This window comes from Pholis gunnellus (assembly GCF_910591455.1).
Source record: "Pholis gunnellus genome assembly, chromosome: 9".
Lineage (NCBI taxonomy): Eukaryota > Metazoa > Chordata > Actinopteri > Perciformes > Pholidae > Pholis > Pholis gunnellus.
Window position 1 is genome coordinate 18035709 of NC_136535.1, and position 14031 is coordinate 18049739.

The window sequence follows — 14031 nt, forward strand, 5'->3', positions numbered from 1 at the left end:
ACACACACACACACATGGACACACACACACAGACACACTAAGCCTTCCTGTTGGCAGACTAGCCTCAGGGGTCTGTCTGCTCTCTGTCAGTGTGATTCCCTGCCTTCCTCCTCAAAGCTCCATAACACATCAGGCATAGGCATGCACACGCTGATGTGTGTGTGTGTGTGTGTGTGTGTGTGTGTGTGTGTGTGTGTGTGTGTGTGTGTGTGTGTGTGTGTGTGTGTGTGTGTGTGTGTGTGTGTGTGTGTGTGTGTGTGTGTCTGTCCATTCCTGAATGCTGAGTTGCTGTCTAAACAGAAAGTTGTTTGTTTGTCTTCTGCTTTTGTCTCATACAATCTGGACTAAATGTGAGAACACTAACAAATAACGTGGAGCAGAATATTACTGGGCGACCCAGCTGTCAATCAAGTGCCAGCCAGCAGCAGAGGAGGGCGGGATGTTGGGAGAGACAAAGAACTGCATGTTCTTTGCCGGGGGGGAAGAACGTTTAAGAAACTGTAAAAACATATGTGTGTGTGAGTATATAGACATGTGTGTGTGTGTGTTTGCATTATGACATGAGTGAGGAATGTGCTACATAAAGTCTTACCGTTGTGAGCGTGAAGGGATGGTTCTCGAATGAAGAGACACCTGGACAGTTAAGAACAACATACTGAGAAAGAGAGGGGAGGGATGGAGAGACAGCAGGACGACACAGAGAGAGAAAGGGGGAGAGGATTAGAAAGGGAGCACATGGAGAGAAACAAAGGGGGAGTCACATCAGAAAGAATAAGATGAACCTTTATACTTAAAATAACCTCACTTAGTTACAGCGGAGGAATTTATATTCACCTCAAAAACATCATACGATTAAATAAATAGTAAAGTGATGAATACAACTGAGATGTACCAAAAACTAAATGTTTGGAGATAGAGACATGTCATGTCCTCTCACCTGTCCGGGACGAGCTTTGAAGTTCTTCTTAAGCATGCGCAACTCGATGACGTCACAAGGGTGCCTGATGACCGTCACGATGGTTACAGGGTCGCTGCTGCGGATGTAGCGGTAGAAACGCTCGGCGCAGTAAAGACAGAGAGGACCGGACACCCAAAGCCATGTCTACCAACAGACAGAGAGACACACAGACAAGTTGAAAAGCCACAGTTCAGATCTCGACATGTTCAGAGCTCTCAGGAGTTACTTTAGAGAGTCATAGTTACAGTAACATGACCAATAAACCTGACGGTCATAGCTACAAAATTAAACCCCAATTAGTGTCAAACCGTAGTTTTCAGCTGGTCCAAACTTTTATCAGCGCTCTAATGACGCAGTAAAGTTTCAACCAATCATATCTTTTTGTTTAACCCTGTTCCGTTCCATCTAAAAATTGCTGTAAGCCAGATCCCAGCGCTATTTAACAACATAACGACATCATTACGATCTGTGATATCAAAAGAGTGCAACGTTAGCCCTGGAAGCTTTGGGAATGTTACGTTGTGTCTATATGTTGTAGTCTCCCGACTTGTTTCACGAAGAACACAAGCGGGACGTCGAGCTATATCTTTGGACCTTGCTATCGCCGTGTGTGGTGTTGCTGTTTCTTTTTCTTGGCAGTTCCCTGTTGCAGACTAATTGCTCACAACTCCAGTAAACCCTGCAGAGCACAATCGGGTTTAAGGGGGATTTTATGGAACCAGCTCGTTGCTTAACGACCATGTGCAAACACATAATCACACACTCGGGAAGAAACACACACAAACACAGGCCTTGATGTAGAAAGAGGATACCTGCCCCTCCCTTACAGCACTGCACCTCTAATAAACAGGACCAACTCCCTCCAACACCTCCCAAATACTCAACACAACACGTACACACCCTCTACAACACAGACACACACTTATGAGGTACGAACACTTCCTTCAACAGGCACACAAATACATTTTTAATGCCAAGATACACATAATAGACGTGCGCCGCGCACACACAGACCTGGGGGTAGTGTGGCTGGAAGTGAGCCTCCTCTCCGCATCTCCTCTCTTCATCCTCACCCTGCTCCAGCTCCTCGCCCTGCTGCTCTGTGCTGCTCTGATTGGCTCTGAGGCAGCCTGGGGGGTGGGCCTCGATGTTGGTCTGATACTTCAGAGCTCCTCTGAAACAAGAGAAAAGTCACATAGTTTGGTTATTTTAGAGTAACATTTAGGATTTCTGAGGTGTGGTTGTACAAAAAGAACATTAAGTAAATGTGAATGTTCACATTATCCAAAAGGAGCATTTTGATCTCCTTTTAAATGCCACATTCAGACCTCCTGATATAATAAAATACAGACTAATATGTTGGAATGGCAATACCAATCATTCAAAATGTCTAAGGGATGCAGATCATGCGTAGTAGAAACTCTCCTGTAAAGTAAGTGTGATTGTGTTTGTATGTTTTTGTGTGTTCAGCCTGAAACAAGAAATTGCCAACAAGGAAATATCAAAAAACAATACTGCTGTTTCACATAGGCTTCAAAGTATAGATACAGGCTGTCATTAAAAATCAACCACACTAAATACAACACAGCACAACACACTGCAAAAAGAGAGCAGTCATGTGCAAGCAAACCCTGTTTCTACAGTTGAACGAACGACAGTCAGTGGAGGTAAGTAAAGAAACTCCTGCACACTGACTGATTTCTCATGAAAAACTTCATGTTGAATAAGTCAATGACATGACATTTTTTGAATGATAAAAGTCAGTAATGCATTGCATGGTTTCCTGAAAAGCTGTGGTTTAGTCAGAGTCTGAAGTTGCTGATGGAAATGTCTCCAGCTGTCTCCAATATTTGCTGACTTTCATTTATGAAGATAAGTCTTATCTTTTCCTCTGGAGGAAGTGGTCGAGAGGGAGACAAACTGTACAAACAGAGCAGAAAAACTCACCGATCATGCAGAGACAATCCCACATACACGGACACACACACAGAGAGCTAAGCCTCTAGAGTCTAGACCTACCCGACCATGTGCACCATAAGGATGATGTAGAAGACAATGAAGAGGTTGTGTGTGTACCAGAAGATCTCATAATTGGACAACCTGGGGGGGAAAAAAAGGACAAAAAAGCAACATGTGTAATTATTTTCAAATTAACTCTTACTTCTATGTCACACCTAGGATGTTTTATAAGAGAGATAATGACTCAAAGTCGATGTGAATGAGGAATAATAACATTGTAACATGATATAAGGGAACAAGAGAATGAGAGAAACAAAAAGAGCAGAGACAACAAAAGAAGAAAGCGAGGTCACAGTTTGTTCAGGACCAGACGCACAGACTCCCAGCTCAGAGCCTGAGTAAGCAGGACTTCAGAGGTCAATATTAAAGGGGTCATTACACACAACGACCCCCCCCCCCCCCCCCCCCCCCCAAATAAACACTGCAAATACTGAACATCATCAAACCCTGTATTGATCCTCTTTTACTGCCACTTCTTTCAGGTTTAGTTTCTGTACAGAGGCACCACGAGGACTGAGCAGCTCGGTTCAATTTAAATCAAAATGTATGTTCAGCCCTGTTGGGTGGTCAGTGCCTCATCATCCAAGGATTTGCAAAAATTAATTAAAACTGCCCTTATATTTACTGTGATCTTGGGTTCGAGTCCAATTTTTCATAGATAGGGGCTGAACATAAAACAATAGATTTAAATGATTTTCCAGGAACCAAAGTTAAATTAATTAAAAAGGTTAGAAGCAAAGAAGAACAACTTTAGGCATTATTGATTTATTCTTTTCTTTTTCTCATAAAAAAAAAATTACATTATGATTGAAGAGACGCATTATAAACTATTAGAGGTTTAAAGGTATTAAACTAAAGTTATTTTATGTCAATTTTCATTTTATTTTACTATATACATACTAATGTGTGTTCTTATCACTGGATCATTGTGACTCATATTCTTCTGGTGCACGGCGGCCTTCATCCCACCTCTCCAGACACTAACCCAAACTCTTATCTAAAGCCTTGAGTGGTCTGGAAAAGCTTCTTATCCTGAAGAACAACTGCAAGAACTGCACATCCACACACACACACACACACACACACACACACACACACACACACACACACACACACACACACACACACACACACACACTTCAGGTCTCACAAACCAGCATGGGTTGCTCATGTGTGACCCACTATGACCTGAGTAATGACAGAGCTGTGAGTGGAGCACTTAGTTAGGATTTGCTTTGTAACAGACGTCTGTTAGCATGTCTCTTTATGGTTTCCATCCTACATTCTTCGCTCTCTCTCACAAGATAAACTCAGACGGAGAGACAAAGAGAAGAAATAAAAGACCTGACACAAAGAGATACACACAGAGGCAGAGATACATTTGCGTAAGCACAAAAACCAAGGCTACAATATGGCTCCCATTCATTCCAATGAAAGTTGAAAAGGTTTTCTCTCACACATGCATTGAGAAGACAAAATAAAACGTGATCTTTAGGCTTAAGGAAGCTTTTACAGATGGTGGTGTGGTTGACCTACCGTACGCAGTAGGAGGAGGATGTGAACATCAGGAAGAGGATGAGAACCAAGAGGACGCCTGTGACTCCTGGGACTAATGAGAATCAGCCAATTAGAGAGCAGACACAAAGTCAAATTAACATCCCAGGACACATACACGTGAGGGACATGTAAAGGGAGAAGTCTGCTAATTTAGATATTTCCTTATAATTTAACTTTAATTTAATAATCAGCAAGCAATTCAGTTTTGTTCCACAATAACTTATTTTACCCACTTAATTAAACAGCAAAGATACAGAGACGAGAAAGACAGGACTAAACGCAGCAGGACCTCCTCTCCTCTTGGCATAAAGCCAGACTAATCTGCAACACATTTACCACCTACACTGCTTCACAAGAAAAAAAAAAAAAAAAACATACCAGCATGCACATGCATACACACATCGTTTGTCTTTACGCAACACTGTATAAGAAAGATTAGTTCTTCTTACTTGTGGTCAAAATGATCAGCTTGGGGTCCTGAGAAGGAAACACAAACAAAGAATTGCCCAATTTATGTTTGGTCAGTTGTGCAGAGGTGAGGGGCAGGATTGATATTTCCCTCTCAAGCTCCCTTTTTTTCTACTACTTTCATCAAATTTCATGTGTGCAACTGAGTGAAACACCATGAATGCGTTCCGGCCTGAGGGTCAAGGTAAGATGGGGGGGTTAGACATGTCGTTGTGATGGTTATAGTTAGAGCGCCATGGAATGCATCAACTCAATGAGGGTCCTCATAAGTATAAAGTGCAAATCTGCGTGTGTTCGTGTCTCACCTCTCCTTTGTAGCGAGCCAAATTGAGAGCAGGAAAGTCCTCCGAGTAGCTTACACTGAAGTTGACAACATTCACCAGGTGGGCAGACACGTGTACAACTACAGAAGGAGAGAGAACGGGGTTACACAATGCTGATTTAAAACACACATTTTTGTGCACAGACACCAGCAGAACAGCTCCTCTGCTTCAAACACACACACACACACACACACACACACACACACACACACATACACATTTAATTATAAAGGTCAAAATGAACTGCTAGTGGACACTAGTACAAACATCTTTTTGTCTATTCAGCAGAAAGTCAGCAAAACATTCTTCCTGACTCAGTGGCACACACACACACACTCACACACACACACAGACACTCCAACACACACACTCACACGAACACACCTCCCTGACATCATAGGCTAACCATGCAGCCGTTCGACAGCTGATGGAATCAGAGGGCGTAATCATGAGACACAAGGGTCCTTTTTTCTCACTCACATCCTTTCTCACTCCCACTGCTCCCCCCCCCCCCCCCCCCCCCCCCTCTCTTTCCTCTCTCAGTGTCTATGTCTCCCTCCTGCTGTCTCTCCGTCTTCATTGTCATTTGTTGTCTCAGAGCTGTGGCACTCTGATATTAGAACATGAGAGCTCTGTGTGTGTGTGTGTGTGTGGGTGTGGGTGTGTGTGTGTGAGGTGTTGATGAGTTGAGGAAGTGAATGGCAATGATGAAATAAGACTTAAGCTAACAGATGATGCAATTGTGAAGAACAGATGCCAGATCGTTCCATTGGCTCTAATGACGGAAATGTTGTTTGGTCGGTCCACCACTTTTGCAACGTTTGCAATGATGTGTCTGCAACTATTTGATGGTTTGCTATGAAATTTGGCACAGAGGATGACTCCCAATTATTTTGGGTGGATTGGCACAAAATGTTCCTCATCATCGGGTCACAAGATAAGATAAGATGAGGAACATTGGGAACAGTTAACCTGCTAAAAATCAGCATGTTCACGTTGTCATTATTAGCATGTTAGCATGATGATGTTAGCAACTAGCGTGGCTGTAGCGTGGTCCACAAAAAGACAACACTTATAGTGATAACTATGTGCTTTCTGTTCGTCCAATAGGGAAGTCCACTCTCAGGGTGAGTACTACTGTTGTACTGTTTTATCAGAGTTTAAGTCTTATCTTAGATTGCCTTGCTTTTGCTGCTTTGTCTGTCAAAGCGTGCTATATAAATAAAGTTATTAGTTGTAGTAGTAGTACTCAATTGTATAATATCTTCTGTGGTTTTGGAGCTGCTGTGTCAACTCTACATTTAGCCTTTGTTACAAAGACATGCACATTTACAATCATATACTATGATCGACTAGATTGAGTTGCATCCTGTGTAGGATCTAGTATTTCTGGAGTTTGACCCAAACTAGAAACTAAAGTCATGCTATCTGCTGCCTTGATTTTGACAATGCATTTTTAATCTGTCTCTTTCGATTCCCCTAAATGTAAATAAAGTAAATACTAAATCGCTGAAGAATCCCTTTGAAATCAATTCTGTCTTCCTCTACATGCTGTCTGGTGGAGTAGTTGTTGGACATTGTAATTCAGAAGTCCCTGTTGAAACTTTAGAGGCTGTGAAAAACAGTTTTGTCTCTACAAGCCACATCCCAACAGCCACGGTCACGATGTTACTGGTCAATAGATCTTTATAGCAGCAACAGGATCTCTACACAATGACTGGATCACTGTGAGGAAAAGCACACAGCATGGGGTTATATATATATCGGTGGCTAGTGCTGACTTAGGACGTCTCTTTCGTGAGAACAAGAGAGTCACGTGTCACTGTACAGATATGAAGGAATAAGAGGAGGAAGCCGGTAAAGCAGAGAGCCAGCGGACACACAGCTGCTAGAAGCTCCCATGATGTCATGAGAGGAGACTCACAAGAGAAACAACACAGACACACACACACACACACACACACATAACTAGACAGCAAAAACACATGACTAGCTGAAGGGACATCACAGCTGGTACGCTGGGAATGCTGAGGCAGCCTGAGTCCATGAATCCACACTTCACACAAACACACACACACACACACACTGTGATACATGAAGAAATATGAGCTGTGGTGATTAGTTTTTACCGGAGAAGATACATATGGAAACACCACACGCCACATGAAAGGTCTTGCTCTTGTCCAGCAGTCTGCGAGTCTCTCTGCTCGATACCTACAGGAGCATATGGTGTTATAACACAAACAATAGCATTATCTTTTTGGCTGGGATTCAAGGGAAATACAACGCGCATAACTCAATTTCAACTTCTCCTCCTCCCCTTCCTACATTTACAATTTAACTTTACAAATAGTGCAGCAAAAGTACAACTGTTTTCTTGCATTTTTACATACAAATCCTTCAACTTTACGTCTTTCAAAAGATAAACTTGGTGCAGCCGCCCACTTTTCTAACTCAATGAACCCATTCTTCCGATCCCTCTTTCCTCACTCCATCCCCACCTCTTTCTTACCGTGTGTGTTCCTCGGACAAAGGTGAGCAGGGAGCGACACATGGGCAACAGCACCAAGCTGCAGTTCAGGTTCAGCAGGGACGCAGACGCCCTGCTGATGCACAGCCCTAGCTGGGAAAGACAGAAAGAGAGACACACACACACACACACACACACACACACACACACACACACACACTGTTAGTCAGCACAATGTTGAAATGGGGCCTGATGCAGCCTGATAAGGCTTTGGCGGATTAAGATACGCACTTTTGAGCTGTTCCTATTCAGATTTGGACTATTCAAAGTGCACACTGAGGGTTTGAGGCATGACTTCCACGCCACACAGGGTTATAGAAAACCATCTTTGTCCTTCTCAGTGTGAAGGCTAATAATCGTTTTCCTTTATCCGTCTCTCTTCTGAGGCTTTGCCTTTAAACTGAACACTAATTTAGTTTTTGATTGGGATTATGACACACAAAGACTAATTGTTTTAAGATAATTCAAAATGTCCGATATCGACAGAGGTTAATCAACTTTAAATGATAATCAATAAGAAATAAAACAACATTTTATACTTCAAAAGTAAGTTTTATATCAAAAGATTAGTTAATTATTGTTTCTGCATCCAACACAAGCAACTCTCCATTTTTAGAGTGATTTAGAGTAATTCCTTGTTTTCCTGCTCCAATAAACCAGGGATTTTAAAGTCGGACACTGTGCGCCTGTTGTTTGATTTTGTTCCCAGAGCAAATAAAAGGCACAATTAACCGTTCCTTAATGCAATGTACTGATGGATGTACAGACAACTGTCACTGAAAAAACCTAAAAACGTCATGATTCTGGAGTTGTAGGGATCTTTTTTTCCATGCCGATTCATGAACATTTATATGACACTATAACGACAATCCATGGAAGTTTTTAAGTCACACTGAATCCAAATATATGTGTGTCAGACCTGACTGAGTTGTGACTCCGAGAAGAAATAGCTAAAGTACTTTAATTGCCTCAATGAGCTGTGTGTCACAGCCACTGCCAAATCCGTGGGCCGCACTGCAGTAACTCACCTCCGGTTGTAATTAAAACACCAGCATTCCTGTGCCTTTCACCTCCCAGAGTATCTTTTATATTTTGTCACTCTTTCTTGTAGTTTCTCTACTTCATGTACCTGCAAGCCTCGTGGCCGCTTGTGTCAGGTGGAACGTGGGCCTGAGTATCGAGGCACTTGTTCTCAAAGGCTTCTCCTTGATCTAATGTGGCATAAACTGCACCTCATTTGTACGTCCCTTTGTGCGAAAGCATCTGCCAAATGAATAACTGTTAATTATGCATTTCTACTCCATCTCAGAACATCTGAGCGGACACAGCACCTGACCAGTTTACCTGAAGTGACATGGGAGCGATGTCCGCTATCTGTCTTTACAAATCTCAAGCTACAGCTCAATAATCACAGATGTTTTCACGCGGAAAACACTGGATGTGCTTTGGCGTCGACTAAACTCAGCACATTTGAACCCTTTTCTTGGCAGCCTCTTTCGTGCACCGCTGGTGCCGTCTCTTCAGATTACCCCGAAGAAACTCAAACAACTAGTGTGAGAGATGAAGGTGAGTGAGTGAGTTGATCAGAGATAGAGAGACAGGTCATGCGTGAAACTGCAGTTCAACATTTTAAGAAGTACTCCATCCCCGAATCTTGTGAGTATTTAACTCTAACCCTTTGTAGACTGAAAAGGTGGCTGGTGAAAAATAGTTTGTTGCTTCACTAAGAACAGTGGATGTGGGCCGTTTGAGTTTATGTTGATTCAATGGCGTTGAATTTCATGGGGCTCCAATGACACTTATCTTTGTTAACACAGTGATTAAACAACTTCTGGCTATTTACTATTTACTGTCCGTAGTTACAGCTACGAGCGGTGTCTGAGAACAACCTGGACTGAAACAGATAGAGGTGCAAAGCATACTTTAAGGTTTCTGAAATATAAGAATGGAGCACACTAACACGTCAGAGTGAGAATCTACATATAGAGAGTCAAGGTTGACACTTAAAAGTCTGATACCTTTACCCTTTAAAAACCTCCCAAGCACATTCACGCAACACAGATTTCCATACAAAAGTAGCTGACGGCAAAACCACAAGTAGGATATCTGATATCCTGCAGTCTGTAGTTCCCAAACAACCAAAATACACACACACACACACACACACACACACACACACACACACACACACACACACACACACACACACACACACACACACACACACACACACACACACACACACACACACACACACACACACACACACATGGACACTGAACCATACAGGTGAATGTGGGAAGATGCTTTTTGAAGATAAATCTAAATTCCCTTCAGCTGCATTAAAGCTTCACAATACATCTCAATCTTGCATGTGCACACATAGACACACACACACACACACATGAACACATACGCACACATAAACTTAAGCCCTCTGGCAAGGCATTCAGTCGAAGCCAGCGGCGTGCCCACACTTGCCCCTCTCTCCCCGGTGCCTCCCACTGTACAGGCAGAGCATGAATAGCTCACACGTGCTGCTTGCTGCCAAATGTTACCATTTCTTTTATTCCATACTACACACAACTCTCTTGCGATCAATTTTTATATCGCACTTTCTTCACTGAGTGACTACGAACACATGTCTTGAAAATTAGGGAGCAAATAGCTGGTGGACAGCAACAGGCAGCGCCTGAGCTTGGAAAGTCTCAGGTGATTGGACAGTCAGTGGCATTTCTGTGATTTTCTCTGAAGAACATTTACTCTGGCACAAAAAAACACACACACACACACACACACACACACACGCACTAACATAAACTTGTGACAACAATTACACCAACGCTCACATGAGTCAGCACGCATCAAAATTGAATTTCTGATTCTGTGTGAGCTTGTGTGAGTGTGTGCCCAAGCTCGTGTCACTATTGGACCGGCACAGACTGGCCGACCTGTAAACACACACACACACACACACACACACACACACACACAGTTGTGGCTAATTGCATGTGACAGTCGACCATCCATCACAAAACCTGCTCCTGTGATATAAATAGAAGTCTCTGAAGCCAGGAGCAGCATGTTTCTTCAAAAACAAAGATTTAGTCCCTTTACTTATGAAAAACGTTACTGTCTGATAGCTGCCATCTAGGAAGTCACTAAAAAGTGTCACATGAACAATTTGGGGGCCAATTTAGTTCATATTTAATATGTATTCTCCTTGAGTGTCACTGTTGAGGCTGCAATTATTCATTTTCTTTGCCTTCATTTGACAGTCCGAAGGCTGGAATCGAACTGGCGGTAATGTGGCATGCGCTGCATTCACACGAAGGCGTTCCACTGAAATGCACCTTTTAAAGAAGCTCTATGTAGCTTTTCCTCCATCTGAAGTAACCGTCGTTGTCAAAACCTAGAATGTAGATTCATCGCTTTGTACAGATCACACACTGTGTACACACAAACCGAGTCCTGAGTAGAAATCTAATCAAGCATAATAAGTGAAAACACCTGCGCGAGTGGGCCACAGCCAGGTGTGTAGGGGCTTTAAGAAATGCCATCTGACAATAGGACTGTGTCCAAAATCACTCACTTGTTCACTGGCTCTCTGCTGCCTGTATCAGAGATATTCAATATTTGACTCAATAGTTAGCAATAAATTGAGATCTGACAGACATCACATTTCTTGCCAACACTAACTTAAATGTAGCATTTATAAAATGGGACACATTGCATTGTTGGTTTTGTTAAGAGGAAGTAGTGTACATGCAGAGACTCAAATAATTGGCGGAGGTGAAACATAGTAACTACATAGGTAAAGGAGGGGTGATTTCAGACCCAGCGTTGGTCTTTTTCACAGCAAACGTTTTGACTTATCATTAGTGAGAAAAGCTCAGGTGTTACTAATAACATTAACGACGTCAGTGTGGCGTTCAGCCAGCACGCACACAACCAGGACCCTGAATTCATTTCATTATATTTTATTGTTTACACCTGTGCTTTTCCGACTGTAACGAGTCAAATGTCTGTATTGGGGGAATAAGTAAACACGATAAACAACATGAACTTCATACCTCAAACCAAATCCTTTGTTCTGTACATATTAGTTATTTAACGGTCCACGTAGCATTGTTTGAATCTTTTCACAAATATACAGTAAAGGAAGAGTTTAACTTGCAGATAAAGATAGCATTTCTTTGTCTCTCTCCAAAGACTGTCAGTTTACTGATCCAAAAAACTTTTGACAGAATCAGAAAAACTTTAATAACTTTGATATCTAAAACATTTAGCTCCTCAACACCTCTGACAGCACAGGTTAAGTTTGGTGGTAGGACAGACTTTTTGTTTAAATTAGGATTAAAGATAATCATTTTAAAAGTATTGGGTATTGAGCATTGATAATAAATGCAGTGTGCCGTATGTAAATGTGTCGAGTCTCACCCCGAGCATCTTGTAGAGGTAGTGATACTGCTGCCCAGTGAAGTACAGCAGGAAGGTCTTCAGGAAGAGCCAGGTGTTCGCCCCCAGCCAAAGCATCTACACACACACACACACGGAATGGACAGTATAGTCTATGATACATCCTTGTTTTCATCAACAGGACATAGAAACACACACAAATGAAATAAATTCCAAACAACATTTCTAATGTTTCCTGATTCAGGATTTACATTTGATCTTTAACAAAAAAAAGAAAGCCATGGCATGTAAATGGTTGTAGTGTGCTGTATGGATACAGCACATAAGATACAATAACCTCACTTCAGAGCAAACTGACTGAGAGTCAATTCATTAAGTGCCTCCTCGGGATGGAAGTTGGTAGAAGTTGTAGTTTAGCAAAACAAACAGTCTCCTCTAATGAGTGGAGCACGAACAGATGTACAACACAACAGACAAAAGTTTCCCCACCAGGACAAAGTGCTTTCCTCCCTCGTTGGCGACCCAGCTCCGCAACGACACAACCATGATGCCTTCACCGGCTCAGCAGCTGCCGCGAACTTTTCCACCACAACCTCGCTGTGTGTGTGTGTGTGTGTGTGTGTGTGTGTGTGTCTGAGAAGGTAAAGGCTCGTCCTCCCTTGCAGCTCAGCGTTCGTCTGACTGCCTGTGTGTGCAGCGTCCGCAGACCGGGCCGGTGTGCGCTCCGTCCCCCCCTGCACTCCCTCGCTACGCCGCTGACTGTCTGTCTGCTCGGAGCCCCCCCCCCCCCCCCCCCCTCACAAGTCTCAGCGGTGAGGAGCTCCGTCTGAAGCACATATCTAACCCCTCATCTCGTTTCAGTTTGCTGGGCCTGCACGCTGGGTGAGCCGCGTCGTTAAAACATCTTGAATAGAAGTGACTTTGTTGGTTCACTTTATTCGTCCCGAACAATAAACATCACGCCGCAATGCTCCTGTCTGTCACTAGAGGGCGCCAGAGTCTTACAATGAAGCGCGCTTGTGTCCTCAGCTACTGTAGTAAATAAATAATCATTACTAATGCAGAGTAGATCCTTTAAAACTAATCTTTGAGAACACATTTCGGGTAATCAGGTTGTGAAAAATCCCATTGACAGGTAAGACCAATGATTAATTATTTCAGGTGTTATTAACATCTAATTAATTGTAGACAGGATGATTTATAAATGACTTATTCACTTATAGTGAGAGTCTTTATTAACAGATTACCAATATTTGCTTCAACAAACTGAAAAGGAAAACACCTGCCAAAGGCATTTTCACAATCTGTTTTATAACTGATCCATAGAGCATCCCTGAATGATGTATTAATCATAATAAACCCACTAATTACAACATATTAACCCTTTATTGAATGCCTCATTGGGACCTCAAAGTGGCAAAAATCAATGCTTCAAAGATTATAATGCTTATTTCTGATAAATGTGTTAATCTCTGATATCGCTATGTAGTTTATAGATTTGTAGATTAATTGTCTGATTTTGGGGGGAAATTATCAACATGACTGCAAGTGTAAGTACCTTGCAAGTGCACCAAGTAGCCTATACTTCGAGCCATCTCTGTGGGCTGTCGGCGCCATCCTGTGTCTTAAGAAAGAAATGCAGCTGAAGCTGTAATGAGAGGAGATTTCAATGGGACCTGAGATTTACAAACTGGTGTACACGCTGGAGGGAAAAAAACATGAAAATACAAAAAGTATGTGGACACCTGCACCCACAA

At 42.5% G+C, this 14031-nt stretch overlaps 1 protein-coding gene across 1 annotated transcript in view; it reads right to left on the bottom strand.

The window, feature by feature from the left end:
* The window catches only part of nox4 (NADPH oxidase 4), a gene marked incomplete at its 3' end in the record, with an annotated part of 15845 nt that extends 3020 nt beyond the window's left edge, over window positions 1-12825 (bottom strand). Inside the window, exons 1-12 of the mRNA XM_079166481.1 lie at window positions 12764-12825; window positions 12296-12391; window positions 7838-7948; window positions 7455-7539; window positions 5308-5405; window positions 4984-5011; window positions 4514-4586; window positions 2978-3058; window positions 1973-2132; window positions 938-1102; window positions 593-655; window positions 389-468 (exon numbers count right to left, since the gene is read on the bottom strand). Coding sequence (XP_079022607.1) covers window positions 389-468; window positions 593-655; window positions 938-1102; window positions 1973-2132; window positions 2978-3058; window positions 4514-4586; window positions 4984-5011; window positions 5308-5405; window positions 7455-7539; window positions 7838-7948; window positions 12296-12391; window positions 12764-12820 — 1097 coding nt within the window. The 5' untranslated portion in view covers window positions 12821-12825. The remainder of the gene's footprint in view (window positions 1-388; window positions 469-592; window positions 656-937; window positions 1103-1972; window positions 2133-2977; window positions 3059-4513; window positions 4587-4983; window positions 5012-5307; window positions 5406-7454; window positions 7540-7837; window positions 7949-12295; window positions 12392-12763) is intronic.
* Between the last annotated feature and the right edge of the window lie 1206 nt (window positions 12826-14031).